Source organism: Thalassophryne amazonica, chromosome 1 (assembly GCF_902500255.1).
Source record: "Thalassophryne amazonica chromosome 1, fThaAma1.1, whole genome shotgun sequence".
In the NCBI taxonomy this organism is placed as follows: domain Eukaryota; kingdom Metazoa; phylum Chordata; class Actinopteri; order Batrachoidiformes; family Batrachoididae; genus Thalassophryne; species Thalassophryne amazonica.
The window spans coordinates 91,643,645-91,657,054 of record NC_047103.1 but is presented as its reverse complement, the minus strand read 5'-3'; the positions used below and the strand labels follow the sequence as shown (position 1 = coordinate 91,657,054).

Genomic DNA, 13,410 nt, shown 5'->3' with positions numbered 1-13,410 from the left:
GAGCGTGCCAACAGTCACTCCACCAGAAAGACGCTGTTTAGTTTGTACACATTATTATGCACCAAAGAGGGTAAAGAAATAAATTGTTTTGTTTTGGAACCGCTTTCTGGTTATTTTTGGCGCTGGGTTCTGTCAGACGCAGGTCCGCTCCTCAACCTGCGTCGACACATAACAATTTCTGCTGATTGGCAGGTGTTGAAATACTTATTTGCAGCAGTAACATGCAAATAAATGATTAAAAATCATACATTGTGATTTCCGGATTTTTTTTTTTTTTTTTGATTATGTCTCTCACTGTGGACATGCACCTAAGATACCGGCGTGCGTGTGTGTGTGTATGTATGTATGTATGTATGTATATATGTGTATAGCACTTGCTTTTGTTAATCACTTCCCCTTTCTACCTTCATTATTGTCCAGGCAAGGGAAAAAGGAGCCTGTTCCAGCAGGAGAATCTGTCCATCTTAAGTGATGATGAGGCTGAAGCTGAACTGGGTCCAGTGTAATTGACACATCCGACTGATCCTTGAGGAAACAACGGTGGTGGAAGCTGCATTTAATGAGGCGTATCTTGGTGTACTGGGTGACGTTGTGCACACGATGCGTGACCGGGGCGTGTGACCTGCGCTCCAACCCAGACTACAGACACATGGAACTTTTGTATAGTTTGTGTTGCATTTTTTTTTTTTTTTTTTTGTATTTACTCTTTTTTGTTGCAGTAAACAATTTAACTTATGTGACTGTAACAATTTAACTTATGTGACTGTATCATAATTTGTCATTTCAGACTGAGTCAACAGTAAATAACATTTTGTCATTGATGTTTTGGTACAATGAAGGTTCATTTCTAAGAATTTTTAATTTGGGATTTGCCACTCCAGAAGACACTATACACTACACCTGGCTGAATCTTTAAACAAATGCTGGAATAACCATGTCTAAACTGAGATTTTACCAAATGGTATTTAACATAAACAAATAGGTTTAGTCACTTGAATGATAGCACCATTATATCAAGGAATTTTGAACAACCAGTTTTACAGTCTGTTTACTTCAATTTACATTTATGACCCCATTAAATGTAAAACTTTTTTTACTAGATTATGCTTAAACAGCTTTTCAAACTGTTAGCCTTTAAATCAGTAAACCTTGGTAACTTTTACAAATCAAATTGATGTTACACAAAAGTGGAGACATTTTAGCAAAAATTACAAAAATGTATTCAAAATTCACAGTGAAACATAACCGGTGTATAACATGATAATGACAAAAGTGTCCCATTCCATGGCATGAACCTTTGCAGCGGTGACTTTGAGAAAACCATCTGAAACATACACACAGCATACATATTTTAATTAGTGCTGTCAGGTTATTAAAAAAAATGTAATTGATTACAGGGTTCGTGATTAGTTAATCTAAATGAATCATTTAATTTCAGGTATACAAAAAAAAAAAACTCAAATCGGTGTGTGTTTGGGGCATTTAATAGTCAGGTAAAAAAGGATCTGGGTTATTTTTGTTACACATCAAGGAGGTATTAAACAAGCTGTAAATTGATCTTAAATTTGGAGAACTGTCTAACTGTAATTTGGATGGGTTAAATGCAGACGAATTTCATTGTATGTATGTGCACAATGACAAAAGGCTATATTATAAAGAATGTCTGTAAAAACAGAATTGTGGGAGTTTGGGGGCTGATTATTTCTGCACAATATGACTCAACTAATAATTATCTTATTAGATTTCATATTTTAAATTTGTCCATTGAACATTAAAATCTGGATGAAAAACAAATCAAATGTTTTTAATGTGTTTTAAGCCTGTTCGAGTTCAGTGACGACGTTAATTAACGGTCATTAAAACCCATCCATTCATTTTCTTCCACTTTATCCGGAGTCGGGTCGTGGGGGCAGCAGCTCAAGCAAAGCCACTCAGACCTCCCAATCCACACACACCTCCCCCAGCTCCTTCAGGGGAACCTTGAGGCGTTCCCAAGCCAGCCGAGAGACGTAGTCCCTCCAGTTTGTCCTGGGTCTTCCCTGGGACCTCCTCCTAATGGGACGTGCCCAGAACACTTCTCCAGCGAGGCGTCCAGGGGGCATCCGGAAAAGATGACTGAGCCACCTCAGCTGGCTCCTTTCAACGTGGAGGAGCAGCAGCTCGACTCCGAGCTCCTCCTGAGTGACCAAGCTCCTCACCCTATCTCTAAGGGAGCACCCAGCCACCCTGCGGAGGAAACTCATCTCGGTTGCTTGTACTCGCGATCTCGTTCTTTCGGTCATGAGCCAAATCTCATGACCATAGGTGAGGGTCGGAACGTAGATCGATCGGTAAATTGAGAGCTTTGCCCCCCTGGTCAGCTCTCTCTTCACCACGACGGCCGGATACAGCGACCGCATCACTGCAGACGCTGCACCGATCCGTCTGTCGATCTCACGCTCCATCCGTCCCTCACTCGTGAACAAAACCCCGAGATACTTAAACTCCTCCACTTGAGGCAAGGACACTCCACCGACCTGAAGAGGGCAAGGCACCTTTATCTGGTCGAGAACTATGGCCTCGGATTTGGAGGTGCTGATTTTCATCCCAGACGCTTCACACTCGGCTGCCCCAGTGCATGCTGAAGGTCCTGATTTGATGAAGCCAACAGAACCACATTGTCCGCAAACAGCAGAGATGAGACTCTGTGGTTCCCAAACCGGACCCCATCTACACCCTGGCTGCGCCTAGAAATTCTGTCCATAAAGGTAATGAACAGAACCGGTGACAAAGGGCAGCCCTGGTGGAGGCCAACGTGTACTGGAAACAGGTTTGACTTACTATCGGCAATGCGAACCAAGCTCCTGCTGCAGCCGTACAGGGACCGGATAGCCCTTAGCAAAGGACCCCGTACTCCCGGAGCACCCCCCACAGGGTGCCCCGAGGGATATGGTCGAACGCCTTCTCCAGATCCACAAAGCACGTGAACTGGTTGGGCAAACTCCCATGAACCCTTGAGCACCTGATGGAGGCTGTAGAGCTGGTCCAGTGTGCCACAACCAGGACGAAAACCACACTGCTCCTCCTGAATCCAAGGTTCAACTATCGGTCGAATTCTCCTCTCCAGTACTCTGGAATAGACCTTACCGGGGAGGCTGAGGAGTGTGATCCCCCTGTAGTTTGAACCCTTCTCGGTCCCCCTTCTTAGAGAGGGACCACCACCCTGGTCTGCCAATCCAGAGGGACTGTCCCAAACTGCCACACGATGTTGCAGATGCGTGTCAACCAAGACAGTCCCACAACATCCAGAGACTTAAGGTACTCAGGACGGATTTCATCCACCCCAGGAGCCTTGCCACCGAGGAGCTTTCTGGCCATCTCGGTGACTTCGGCCTGGGTAATGGATGAGTCCGGCTCTGAGTCCCCAGTCTCTGCTTCCTCTTCGGAAGACTTGACAATGGGATTGGAGATCCTCGAAGTATTCCTTCCACCGCCCGACAACAGCTCCCCACTCGCACTGTAGACAGTGCCGGTGGAGAGCTGCTTCTGCCTTCTGAGGCTTCGGACGGTTTGCCAGAATTTCTTCGAGGCCAACCGATAGGCCTTCTCCATGGCCTCCCCGAACTCCTCACAGACCCGAGTTTTTGCCTATGTGACCGCACGGGCTGCAGCACGCTTGGCCTACCGGTACCTGTCAGCTGCCTCCGGGGTCCCACTTACTAACAAAGACAAGTCGGACTCCTAATCCCTTACTTCTGACGTCCACCACTGGGTTTGGGGATTGCCGCCGCGACAGGCACCAGAGACCTTGTGACCACAGCTACGAGTGGCCACATCGATAATGGAGGTGGAGAACATGGTCCACTCGAACTCCATGTCTCCAACCTCCCGCAGGATCTGGGAGAAGCTCTCCCGGAGGTGGGAGTTGAAGACATCGCTGACACAGGGTCCGCCAGTCGTTCCCAGCAGACCCTCATGATACATTTGGGCCTGCCAGGTCTGACCGGCTTCCTCCCCTCCCAGCGGATCCAACTCACCACCAGGTGGTGATCGGTTGACAGCTCAGCCCCTCTTCACCCGAGTGTCCGAGACAAGTGGCCGAAGGTCAGATGATACAACTACAAAGTCGATCATTGACCTCCGGCTCAGGGTGTCCTCGTGCCACGTGCAGTTATGGACACGCTTGTGCTCGAACATGGTGTTCGTGATGGACAAACTATCACTAGCACAGACGTCCCACAACTGAACACCACTCCGGTTCAGATCAGGGAGGCTGTGCTTCCCGATTACCTCCCTCCAGCTCTCACTGTCACCGCCCACGTGGACGTTGAAATTCCCCAGTAGAACAATGGAGTCCCCAGTCAGAGCACTATCTAGTACCCCTCCCAGGGACGCCAAGAAGGTCGGGTACTCTGCAGTGCCGCTCGGCCCGTAGGCCGAGACAACAGTGAGATACCTGTCCCCGACCCAAAGGCGTAGGGTCGCGATCCTCTCGTTCACTGGGGTGAACTCCAACACATGGCGACTGAGCTGGGGAGCAATAAGCAATGCTACCCCAGCTCTCCGCCTCTCCCCGTGGGCAAGCCAGAAAAGTGGAGCATCCAGCCCCTCTGCAGCTGTGCATGGAGGTGAGCCCGACTATCTCTAATCGGTATCGCTCAACCTCCCGCAAAAAGTATTGACATCTAACACATTTATTGCTCTCAGAAACACGTCTTTATTCACAGACCAATTCACTGACATTAAAACAAAATGGAGCAAAGTGTCACTCAGGGTGTGATAGGTGCTGTAATTAAATATTATAAATTAACGCATTATGTTGACAGCCACAATTTTAATAGTTAATAGCGACAGCCTGCAGTTATTACTTATTTACGAGCTTCTTAGGAAGCTAACGATTAGCTTACCGTCATGCTTTGCCTCTTTGTCTCTAGCAGCTCATATCTTCTCGTCTTCGTCTTCATATTGTATGAATTCCCAAAGTCTTCTGTACTTTTCAAGCGTGTTTCGTCTCGCTGCCAGCAGCTTTCTCTTTAAAAACTCACAAATCAGTAAACACGGAGTCCGCCTTTGTTTATGTTTTCTGTCGCGTATAAAACGATGTCACTGCAGTTTGCTCTGCTGACCCCGCCCACGTCAAAGAGGTACTATTTGTAATCGAAAAGGATGCGCCTGGAACCAAACCGAGCCGAGTAGTGCTGGTTCTGTGTAGTAGAAAAGTGCCTTTACTTGTTTATGCTTGTGCTATTGTTTTGCAGATGTGGCCACTGTGGTGGGCTACCTGGTGGTTAGCCGGCCATTCCTAAACCTGGCCCACCCTCGACATTTAAACAGCACACATTCTGAGCTGCTGGAGGTAAATGCACACATGCACAAGACATGGTGACGTCTTGATAGGGTTGCAACTCCAAAAACTCACAAAACCCACAGTTCATATATGATCATGAATTAGATTGCTTTTCACATCAGCAGAGCTGTCATTTGCCGTTAGGTATGCTTATGTATTTTGGGTCAAGGATGAATGCAGCGAAAATGGAAAGTTGACAGGACTAATATTTTTGGAGAAATGAACAATTTTAGCTATCCATTAAACCAAGGACATTGTGCTGCAGTGTACCATGGGAGTTCAGGGTGTTGGGGTTCATAAACCTTCCCCTACAAAAAAATAAAAACAATAAAATAAAAAAGACAAGGAAGAATTTGATTGCAAAAATGTTTGAGGCAAATCCTTCGCCTCGAGGCTTTAACATTGTAGTATGTACGCCAGGCCTTCATGTCGCGCTGTATCGCTCCCACAAAAACTTATGATGATAGAGCATACACATAACCAATGTAAGACCTAATCAGTATAACAACCGACACAACAACTTTACAAAGCAACACAAACTCAAGCCTTTTAAGAGAGAGTGTCAGCGCTGATCACTTGATTCAGACTTATTGTGCAGTTAAAGTAAAGCAGTGTGTTTGTATCAAAAAAAAAAAAAAACATTGGTCCACTTTCTGCTCTCCACGTCCACAGATGAAGTGAAAGGACACACACTTTAAGTGAATCATGTTTAACTATTCAAAAAATGCCTTCATTTGGATTTGATAAGTTTTTTTTTTTTTTGTTGTTGTTTTTTTTGTTTTGTTTTTTTTTTCCCCATCAGGTTGCACAATTTCAGTGCAGCTGTTGTGGAAATGCTGCACTCGACAGCCGTTTTTCACATGCCGGGTTCACCTTTACATGCAGACTGAAGATTTCACAAACCACCTGTGCTTATGGTTCGGGAACGCTCCAAAACTCATGACATGAAAAAATAAATAATTACCCAGAAGAACAGAGAGAGATGGAACTTACAAATAGGTGATTCTATGGTAACGGAATTATGACGACAGGAAAATCTGGCCATATTTTAGCTCCCCATTAAAAATGTGCTCTGATTGTAATTCCGTTACCATAGAATCACCCAAATCTGCTTGAGGGCACTGTGACATTAAGCCCTGCCACTACACTCTAAAAAGTAATGACTTGATCCAGTAAGAAAAATTAAGGTAACTTTCTGCGTAAACTTTTTTGCGCTGTTTCAGTATGATTGCAATTGTACTCAGCCAGTATATTTTTTTTCAACTGATCTTAGTTCATTTTCTGTACACAAACATATGTTATTAGTTTTAGACCTACCCAATAAACTGTCACACTGGCATAGATTTTTAAGTTGATTGTATAATTATTTAGGTTAAATCAAGTAGGAATTAAACATTAGGATACCCAATTTTTAACCTTTTAACAACTTAAAATTTCTGTTACTGCAAAAACATTCTTAAGCTGACTTAACACAAGGTGGCCAAGTGGTTAGGGCGCTTGGTTTTAGTGCATAATGTTCCGAGTTCAAATCCCACCCCTGTCACATTTCTCCATGTAATGTGGAGTGGCGTCAGGAAGGGAATCATGTGCACAAAACATGCCAATTAAACATGCAGATCCACCTCAGATTTGCTGTGGTGACCCCAAGTGAAAACAAGGGAGGAGCCAAAGGAACTTACTACTAGACAAATTAATTGACAAACTATTTATTATCCATGTACACAACTTTCAAAACATCTAGAAACTCAAGAACCACAATGTTAAGTATGTATAAAACATCTTTGCCATGGCGGGAACCCAAATACAAATCGGTTACACAAAAAATAAATAAAAACACACACTCAGAAGGTGAGGAAATGTTCTCAAATTGAACAGACTTGTTTCCTTTGCTGTAAAATATCAAAAACAATTGTTCTAGAAAATATGTAGAACAATTAATAATTATGTAGAACAATTAATTAATTACGATTAATTATGCATTAACTTTTCCATGAACAATATTAAACAAGAATTGTTTAAATACAACAGTTCCCATTGAGAACAGAAATATAACAGAATGTGGAATTCAAAAAATGATATTTTTGAGCTTAAGAATCTTCGGAGTAGTTGTCATAGTGTAAAGGTTCAGAAAACATTTCTGAAAAACTTCAAATGTGAACTTGAGTTGCTTTTTGTAGGTGAGATTCAGTGCATATATGACACCCATGAGCAATGCACAGCACCTTGGTATGTTCTTCTCTTGAATCACTTTTGATCCATCAATGGCAATGAGGGAAATTCTGTTTGCTGAATGGTCTTCTCCAGTGATGGCAATATTCATAGTCATGGTGTGGAGATTCTCTTCAAACTCCTCAGTGTCCTTTAAAATATATATTCAAAAACGTTAGTAGAAGGCCTTTGAGTTTGTTTTTACATCTGCCAAGGATGTATTAAAGTCATCTGCGTTTATTTGTCTGTTAGCAGATTACGTCAAAACTACAGCACAGATTTTGACGAAATTTTCACCACAGATATGTATTTGGCCATGAAAGACTCAAATAAATTTTAGAGGTGATCCGGATGAAGATTTCACTTTATATAGGCTTTGATGGATTAGGTCAAAACTGCTTCACAAATTCTCACCAAATTTGCACCACGGATAGATATTAGGGCATGAAAGACTCCACTGAATTTTGGAGGTGACGTGGATCGGCAGACGTCAGAAATCTGATTGCTCTTGTTTATATGAAATCAATAATATAATGAAATGCGTGAATAAATCATTTATAATCCTCAAATGTAATACAAATGTCTCTCATTATATGCATTTCACCTTTAAAAAATGAACTGACAAATCATCAGTAAAGTGTGAATGTTATTTATTACATACCGAGTATTACTTACATGAAAGTGCTTGAAGAGAACATGCTCTTTCTCACCCAAGTGCACGAGACAACGAATGGCTGCTTCTCAATGAGCATCGACTGTGTTGCACTAAGAAAGAAAAGGTGGGAATCATTAAAAAAATGATAGCTGCAATATTTCAACATGTAATACTGTTAGGTTTTAACCAATGAGGGTTTGAACCCACAATGCAGGCAGTGATGAAGCAAGCTTTAGTTGCAAACACACAGGTGATTAATTGTCCAAATTGTGACCAAACTTTCCAACAAGAGCAGAAGGCATGGCAAAAAGGGTCCAAAATGACACGAGTTCAACTTTGTATTTTCCAACTTGTTACATGTGAAACAAGCAAGTTTATGCTAGCTGACTTAACCATTAGCTTACAGATAAGCATGCTTTCTTAGCTAACAACCAGTTCAGTTGTATACAGTAACTAACATATATCAAACAGATGAATGACTAAAGTCTAGAAATTAGTGTGTATGGTGTAAATAAATGAATACCCACCTTGACCAAACTTGCAGAAGGGTTTTGTGTCAAATTTTGATGTGTCCAGGTCAGCAGCCAGAAGCTTCTGGATGTGTTCAGGCATGTTGAGTGGGAGGAGTCAGGGACCAGTTTGATTAAAAAAGCTGCCTAGCCAAAAATTTAGGTTGGGAGATCTATTTTTCCTGTTAATACAGGAGGACATTGTATTTCAGTTGTTCTGATAGGAAAAAAGCTTTTAAAACAAGACATTATGTTAATCTAATTGAAAAACTTTTTGACTTAAATAAGGTTATGAAATAATAATCGCAACACAGAAAATTAACCTATTACAGATAATTTACTTTTTTCACTTCCAGCAATTCAATAAATTAGGTGATTTCAGTATGTGCCTTGAATGATTTATTAGAGTGTATTGTTTAAAAACACAAAAGTAGTTTTTATCCAATTACTGCATTAATCAATAGAATACTCAATTCCAAAAATACTCGATGGCTGCAGTTCCAGTCTTGTATCAAGTTTTGAAGGTGGTGTTGTCTTCCTCCTCTTCTTGACCATAAAACAGCATTTGGAGGTAAGGAGTTTGTCTGAAAAGCAGTCTGCAGCAGGGTCGATCTTTGTCACGTTGATGAATTGTTCTGGCTGTTCCATTAGCCAACAACTGATAAATTTTGTTAGTGTCTTGAGCGCAGATGCTGCCAGGTGTTCCTGACACTATTCCTTATGTTGGCACATCATTCCCATTGTTGAGAGGCCGAAACGTGTGCAAAATTCAAGTAGCATTAAGGTATTTCAATTAATTTTGCCTGTTCCATATTTTCCGATTCCTGATGGCCACAACTGCCAATCTTTCCCTGCGTGATCATTGAAGCTGCCTAATGGCCCGTTACATGGCATATGACGATTCCTGAACGAAGGGGGAAAAAAGTAAAAAAGTCACACATCGAGAAAAGGTGGACGAATGAGCTTTTGACTTTACCCATCACCGAATAGCGTGCGAATCAAGAGGAACAAAATGAAACTGAAGCTAACGTCGATCTCCACGCTTCAAACGAAATGCGCCTGGAGCCACTGCTGGAGCAGTGTGTGTATGCATCCTGTTCTACGTTCCGGGACTCGGTGCTGGGATGGAGCTCTGTCGCGCCTGAGTCCTGGAGAAGCTGAAGAAGTAGAAGGTGCATGATCCAACCCACTGTGATCTGTGCGCACGTCGGTGGATCCACCTGCTCTGGTTGCTCGTTAAGAACAAAAGAGGGATCATCTCCTTCATCAGAATCCTCACTGTCTGGTTCAGACTCTGGACTCTTGCTCCAATTTAAAAATAAAAAACAAAAATAAAAAAAACTGAAGTGCTTGCTCAATATTCATAAGAAAAAAAAAAACCCACCACCACACTAACTACACACACTAAATACTCCACCATAATATAATACACACTCAAAACACGCCAAATATTTAATGTATGTGTATAATGTATGTTCTGTCATGTGTAGCCCCTGCCACACTCCGGACACAGAGAGAGAGAGAGAGAGAGATCTGCCTTTTTCTTTCAAAATTCTGGTGTTTCAGATCACCAGGCGCTGCGTGTGATCAAGCAGTCAGTCGCACGCACGGGGGTTTGGTTACCAGTTCTGCTCACACACAGGCCTGGCGTACATGGATCAGACACATGCACACGCTTCACCTTTTCTCCATCTGATCGACTCTGGATGAATACATTCAGTGTTTGGATATGTTGCTTGTAACATACATCAACTAGTGATGCATCCTGGACACATCACTGATGTTACCCAGGATCACAGAGTGTTTTGGGTCTTCCGAACATCATACACTCTCCTCCGGGCGACCCAGCCAGGGGTGATCAATCCCCCAGCTTGTGTCCAGGAAGCGCTACCCTACCCACGGATCTCCTCGCCTGATCCACAGCCACCTTGAGGCAACCTCTGCCGCCTCTGTGGCTTCCTTAATGGCTCTATGCTTGTTGGCCCCAGTGATGCCCAGGATGTTGTAGATCCTGCAGAGGGACTGGCCTGCGAACCCTCTGCATCCCACCTCAATGGGCTCACATCTTGCTCGCCATCCATTGCGACGACACTCCTCCAGCAGATCCTGGTACTTGGCCCTCTTCCGCTCATTGGCCTCCTCGATACGATCTTCCCAGGGGATCGTAAGTTCTAGGAGCACCACCTGCTTGGAGCTCACTGAGGTCAGCACCACATCTGGCCTTAGAGATGTTTTGGCTACATTCTCTGGGAATCTTAATTGCTTTCCTAGGTCCACTTTCAGTTCCCAGTCTTGTGCCAATGCTAGAAGGCCAGCAGAAGAGGTCCTGGTGGCAGCTGTTGGTTCTTCCCCAGCTCTGATGAAGGAAATGGTCTTCTTCACTGGGCGAAGACGCTTGCACTGCGTAATCCCCATGCAGATGGTGTTTGCTATGGCCTTCAAGACCTGGTCATGCCGCCAACGGTAGCGCCCCTCGCTCAAGCCTCTCGGACAACAGCTCAAGATGTGCTCCAGGGTCCCTTTCTTCTGGCACAGAGCACACACTGGAGACTCCACCTTCCCCCACAAGAACAGGTTGTACGGGCTTGGCAGTACGTCATAGACAGCCTGGATCAGAAATTGTATGCGCTGGGGCTCGGCTCTCCACAGCTCAGTCCAAGTGACTTTACGCTCCACTGCCTGCTCCCATCGCGTCCAGGCTCCCTGCTGCCGCATTCCCACCATCCTACCTGCTCTCTCTTCTTCAACTACCGCTCGCACTTCCTCCAGGAGCAGTACTCTCTTATCTTTCTCCTTTGCCTTGTCGTAGCGAGGTGTTGTCCTGCAGCCCAGGCCTGCTCTTCCCCGCACCACTGTCCCCACCAGAGCTCTGTGCCGCAGCCGTGATTCAGCGACATCTACAGCCTCTGCTGCCCTCCATTTCCGCCCGGTCCTGACTTCTATCCCAGCCTGAGAGATTTTTGGGTCACATGACTCTCTGTATTGCAACACCTCCCTAGTGCAGCTCACCTTGAATTCCTCATTCAGGCTGCTGATGGGGAGCTTCAGCATGTTGTTTTTCCCATACAGGGCGATGCTGCTCAGACTTCGCGGCAGACCCAGCCACTTCCGCAGGAACCTACTGACCCTCTTCTCAAAGCTTTCGACTGTGGAAATCGGTACCTCGTACACTAAAAGGGGCCAGAGAATTCTTGGGAGGATACCATGCTGGTACACCCAGGCCTTGAACTTGCCCGGGAGATCTGACTTGTCCACGGTGGTTAACCAACCTTCTAACTCCTGGATTGTCGACTGGATGGCTGCTGTATCTCTCAGGCTGCAGTCAAAAACCTTCCCCAGGCTCTTCATTGGCTTGTTGGTGATGGATGGAATCTGGGTGCCTCCAAGTGTAAAGTGGAACTTGTTGGTAACCTTTCCTTTCTTCAGCACAAGGGATCTGGATTTTGCAGGCTTGAAGGTCATACGGGCCCAGGTGGTTAGTTCCTCCAGCCCCCTCAAGATCCACCTGCTCCCTGGGACATTTGGTGTTGTCACAGTCAGGTCATCCATGAAGGCCCTGATTGGAGGCAGCCTGATGCCGGACTTAGTTAGGGGCCCTCTGCACTGAACCTCGGCAGACTTCGCCAGCATGTTCATGGCAAGTGAGAAGAGGATCACTGAAATTGTGCATCCAGTAATAATTCCCTTCTCCAACTTATGCCAGTTTGATTTTGTGGACCCTGCTGAGACCCTCAGACTGAACCTGCTGTAGTAGTCCAGAATGAGGTCTCTAAACTTGGCTGGAACATAATGCCGGCGAAGTGCCTCTTCTACCAGCTTGTGAGGTATGGACCCATACGCATTTGTGAGGTCCAACCACAGCACGACTAGGTCACCTTTGTTCTCTCTGGCTTCCCTTATCAGCTGGGTGACTGCCCCGTTGTGTTCCAGACACCCCGGTATCTTCGGGATCCCTCCTTTCTGGACCAAGGTGTCGATGTAGGAGTTCCTCAAGAGGTAGTCTGTCAGACGCCTGGCGACAATGCTGAAGAATAGTTTCCCTTCAACACTGAGCAGGGAGATGGATCTAAACTGGTCGATGTTCTTAGACTCTTCTTCTAGACCCCTTCTGCAAACCACCACTGTTCAGCAACCTTTCCTCTCCTCCAGATCACCTTCAGGATCCTCCAGAGCCTGTGGAGTAACTTTGGGCAGTTCTTGTATACCTTATAAGGTACCCCACTAGGTCCTGGGGCTGGGGCTGAGCTTGATCTTGTCTTCTTGACCACTTCTTGGCTCTCCTTCCAGCTGGGCTCCCTCCCATCAAAGTCCAGCGTTGGTACAGGTGAGTCAGTCAAGGCCTGGCATTGGCCCAACTCTTGCTCCCTGCATGTATCTGTGAGGGTTGCAGCCAGGTGGCGGTCAATCTCTGCTTTAGGGCAGGTAAGTTGGCCACTGCGCTTCTGCCCCAGCAGCTGTTTTGTAAACCCAAACGGATTTGCTAGAAAGGCAGTGCACTTCCTGGCTCTTTCCTTCCTCCTCCTCCTATGCCACTCAACCCTCCTCAAGGTCATGAGCTTCTTACGGAGTATGCTTCGTAGCTCTGCCAGAGGTCCCCTCTCCTCCTCATTTGCCTCCTTGAACCGCCGCTTCAGGACCCTCAGTTCCTGCCTGAGCTGCTGGATCTTGTTTGCTCGGTTGCTCTTGGTATAGGGAAGCTTTACCACCTTCTT

At 45.1% G+C, this 13,410-nt stretch overlaps 1 protein-coding gene across 1 annotated transcript in view; it reads left to right on the top strand.

Moving 5' to 3' along the window:
• Positions 1-13,410, top strand: part of abcd3a (ATP-binding cassette, sub-family D (ALD), member 3a) — a 123,868-nt gene that overhangs the window by 63,364 nt on the left and 47,094 nt on the right. Inside the window, 1 exon segment of the mRNA XM_034172654.1 lies at positions 5,238-5,335. Within this exon segment, the coding sequence (XP_034028545.1) occupies positions 5,238-5,335 (98 nt within the window).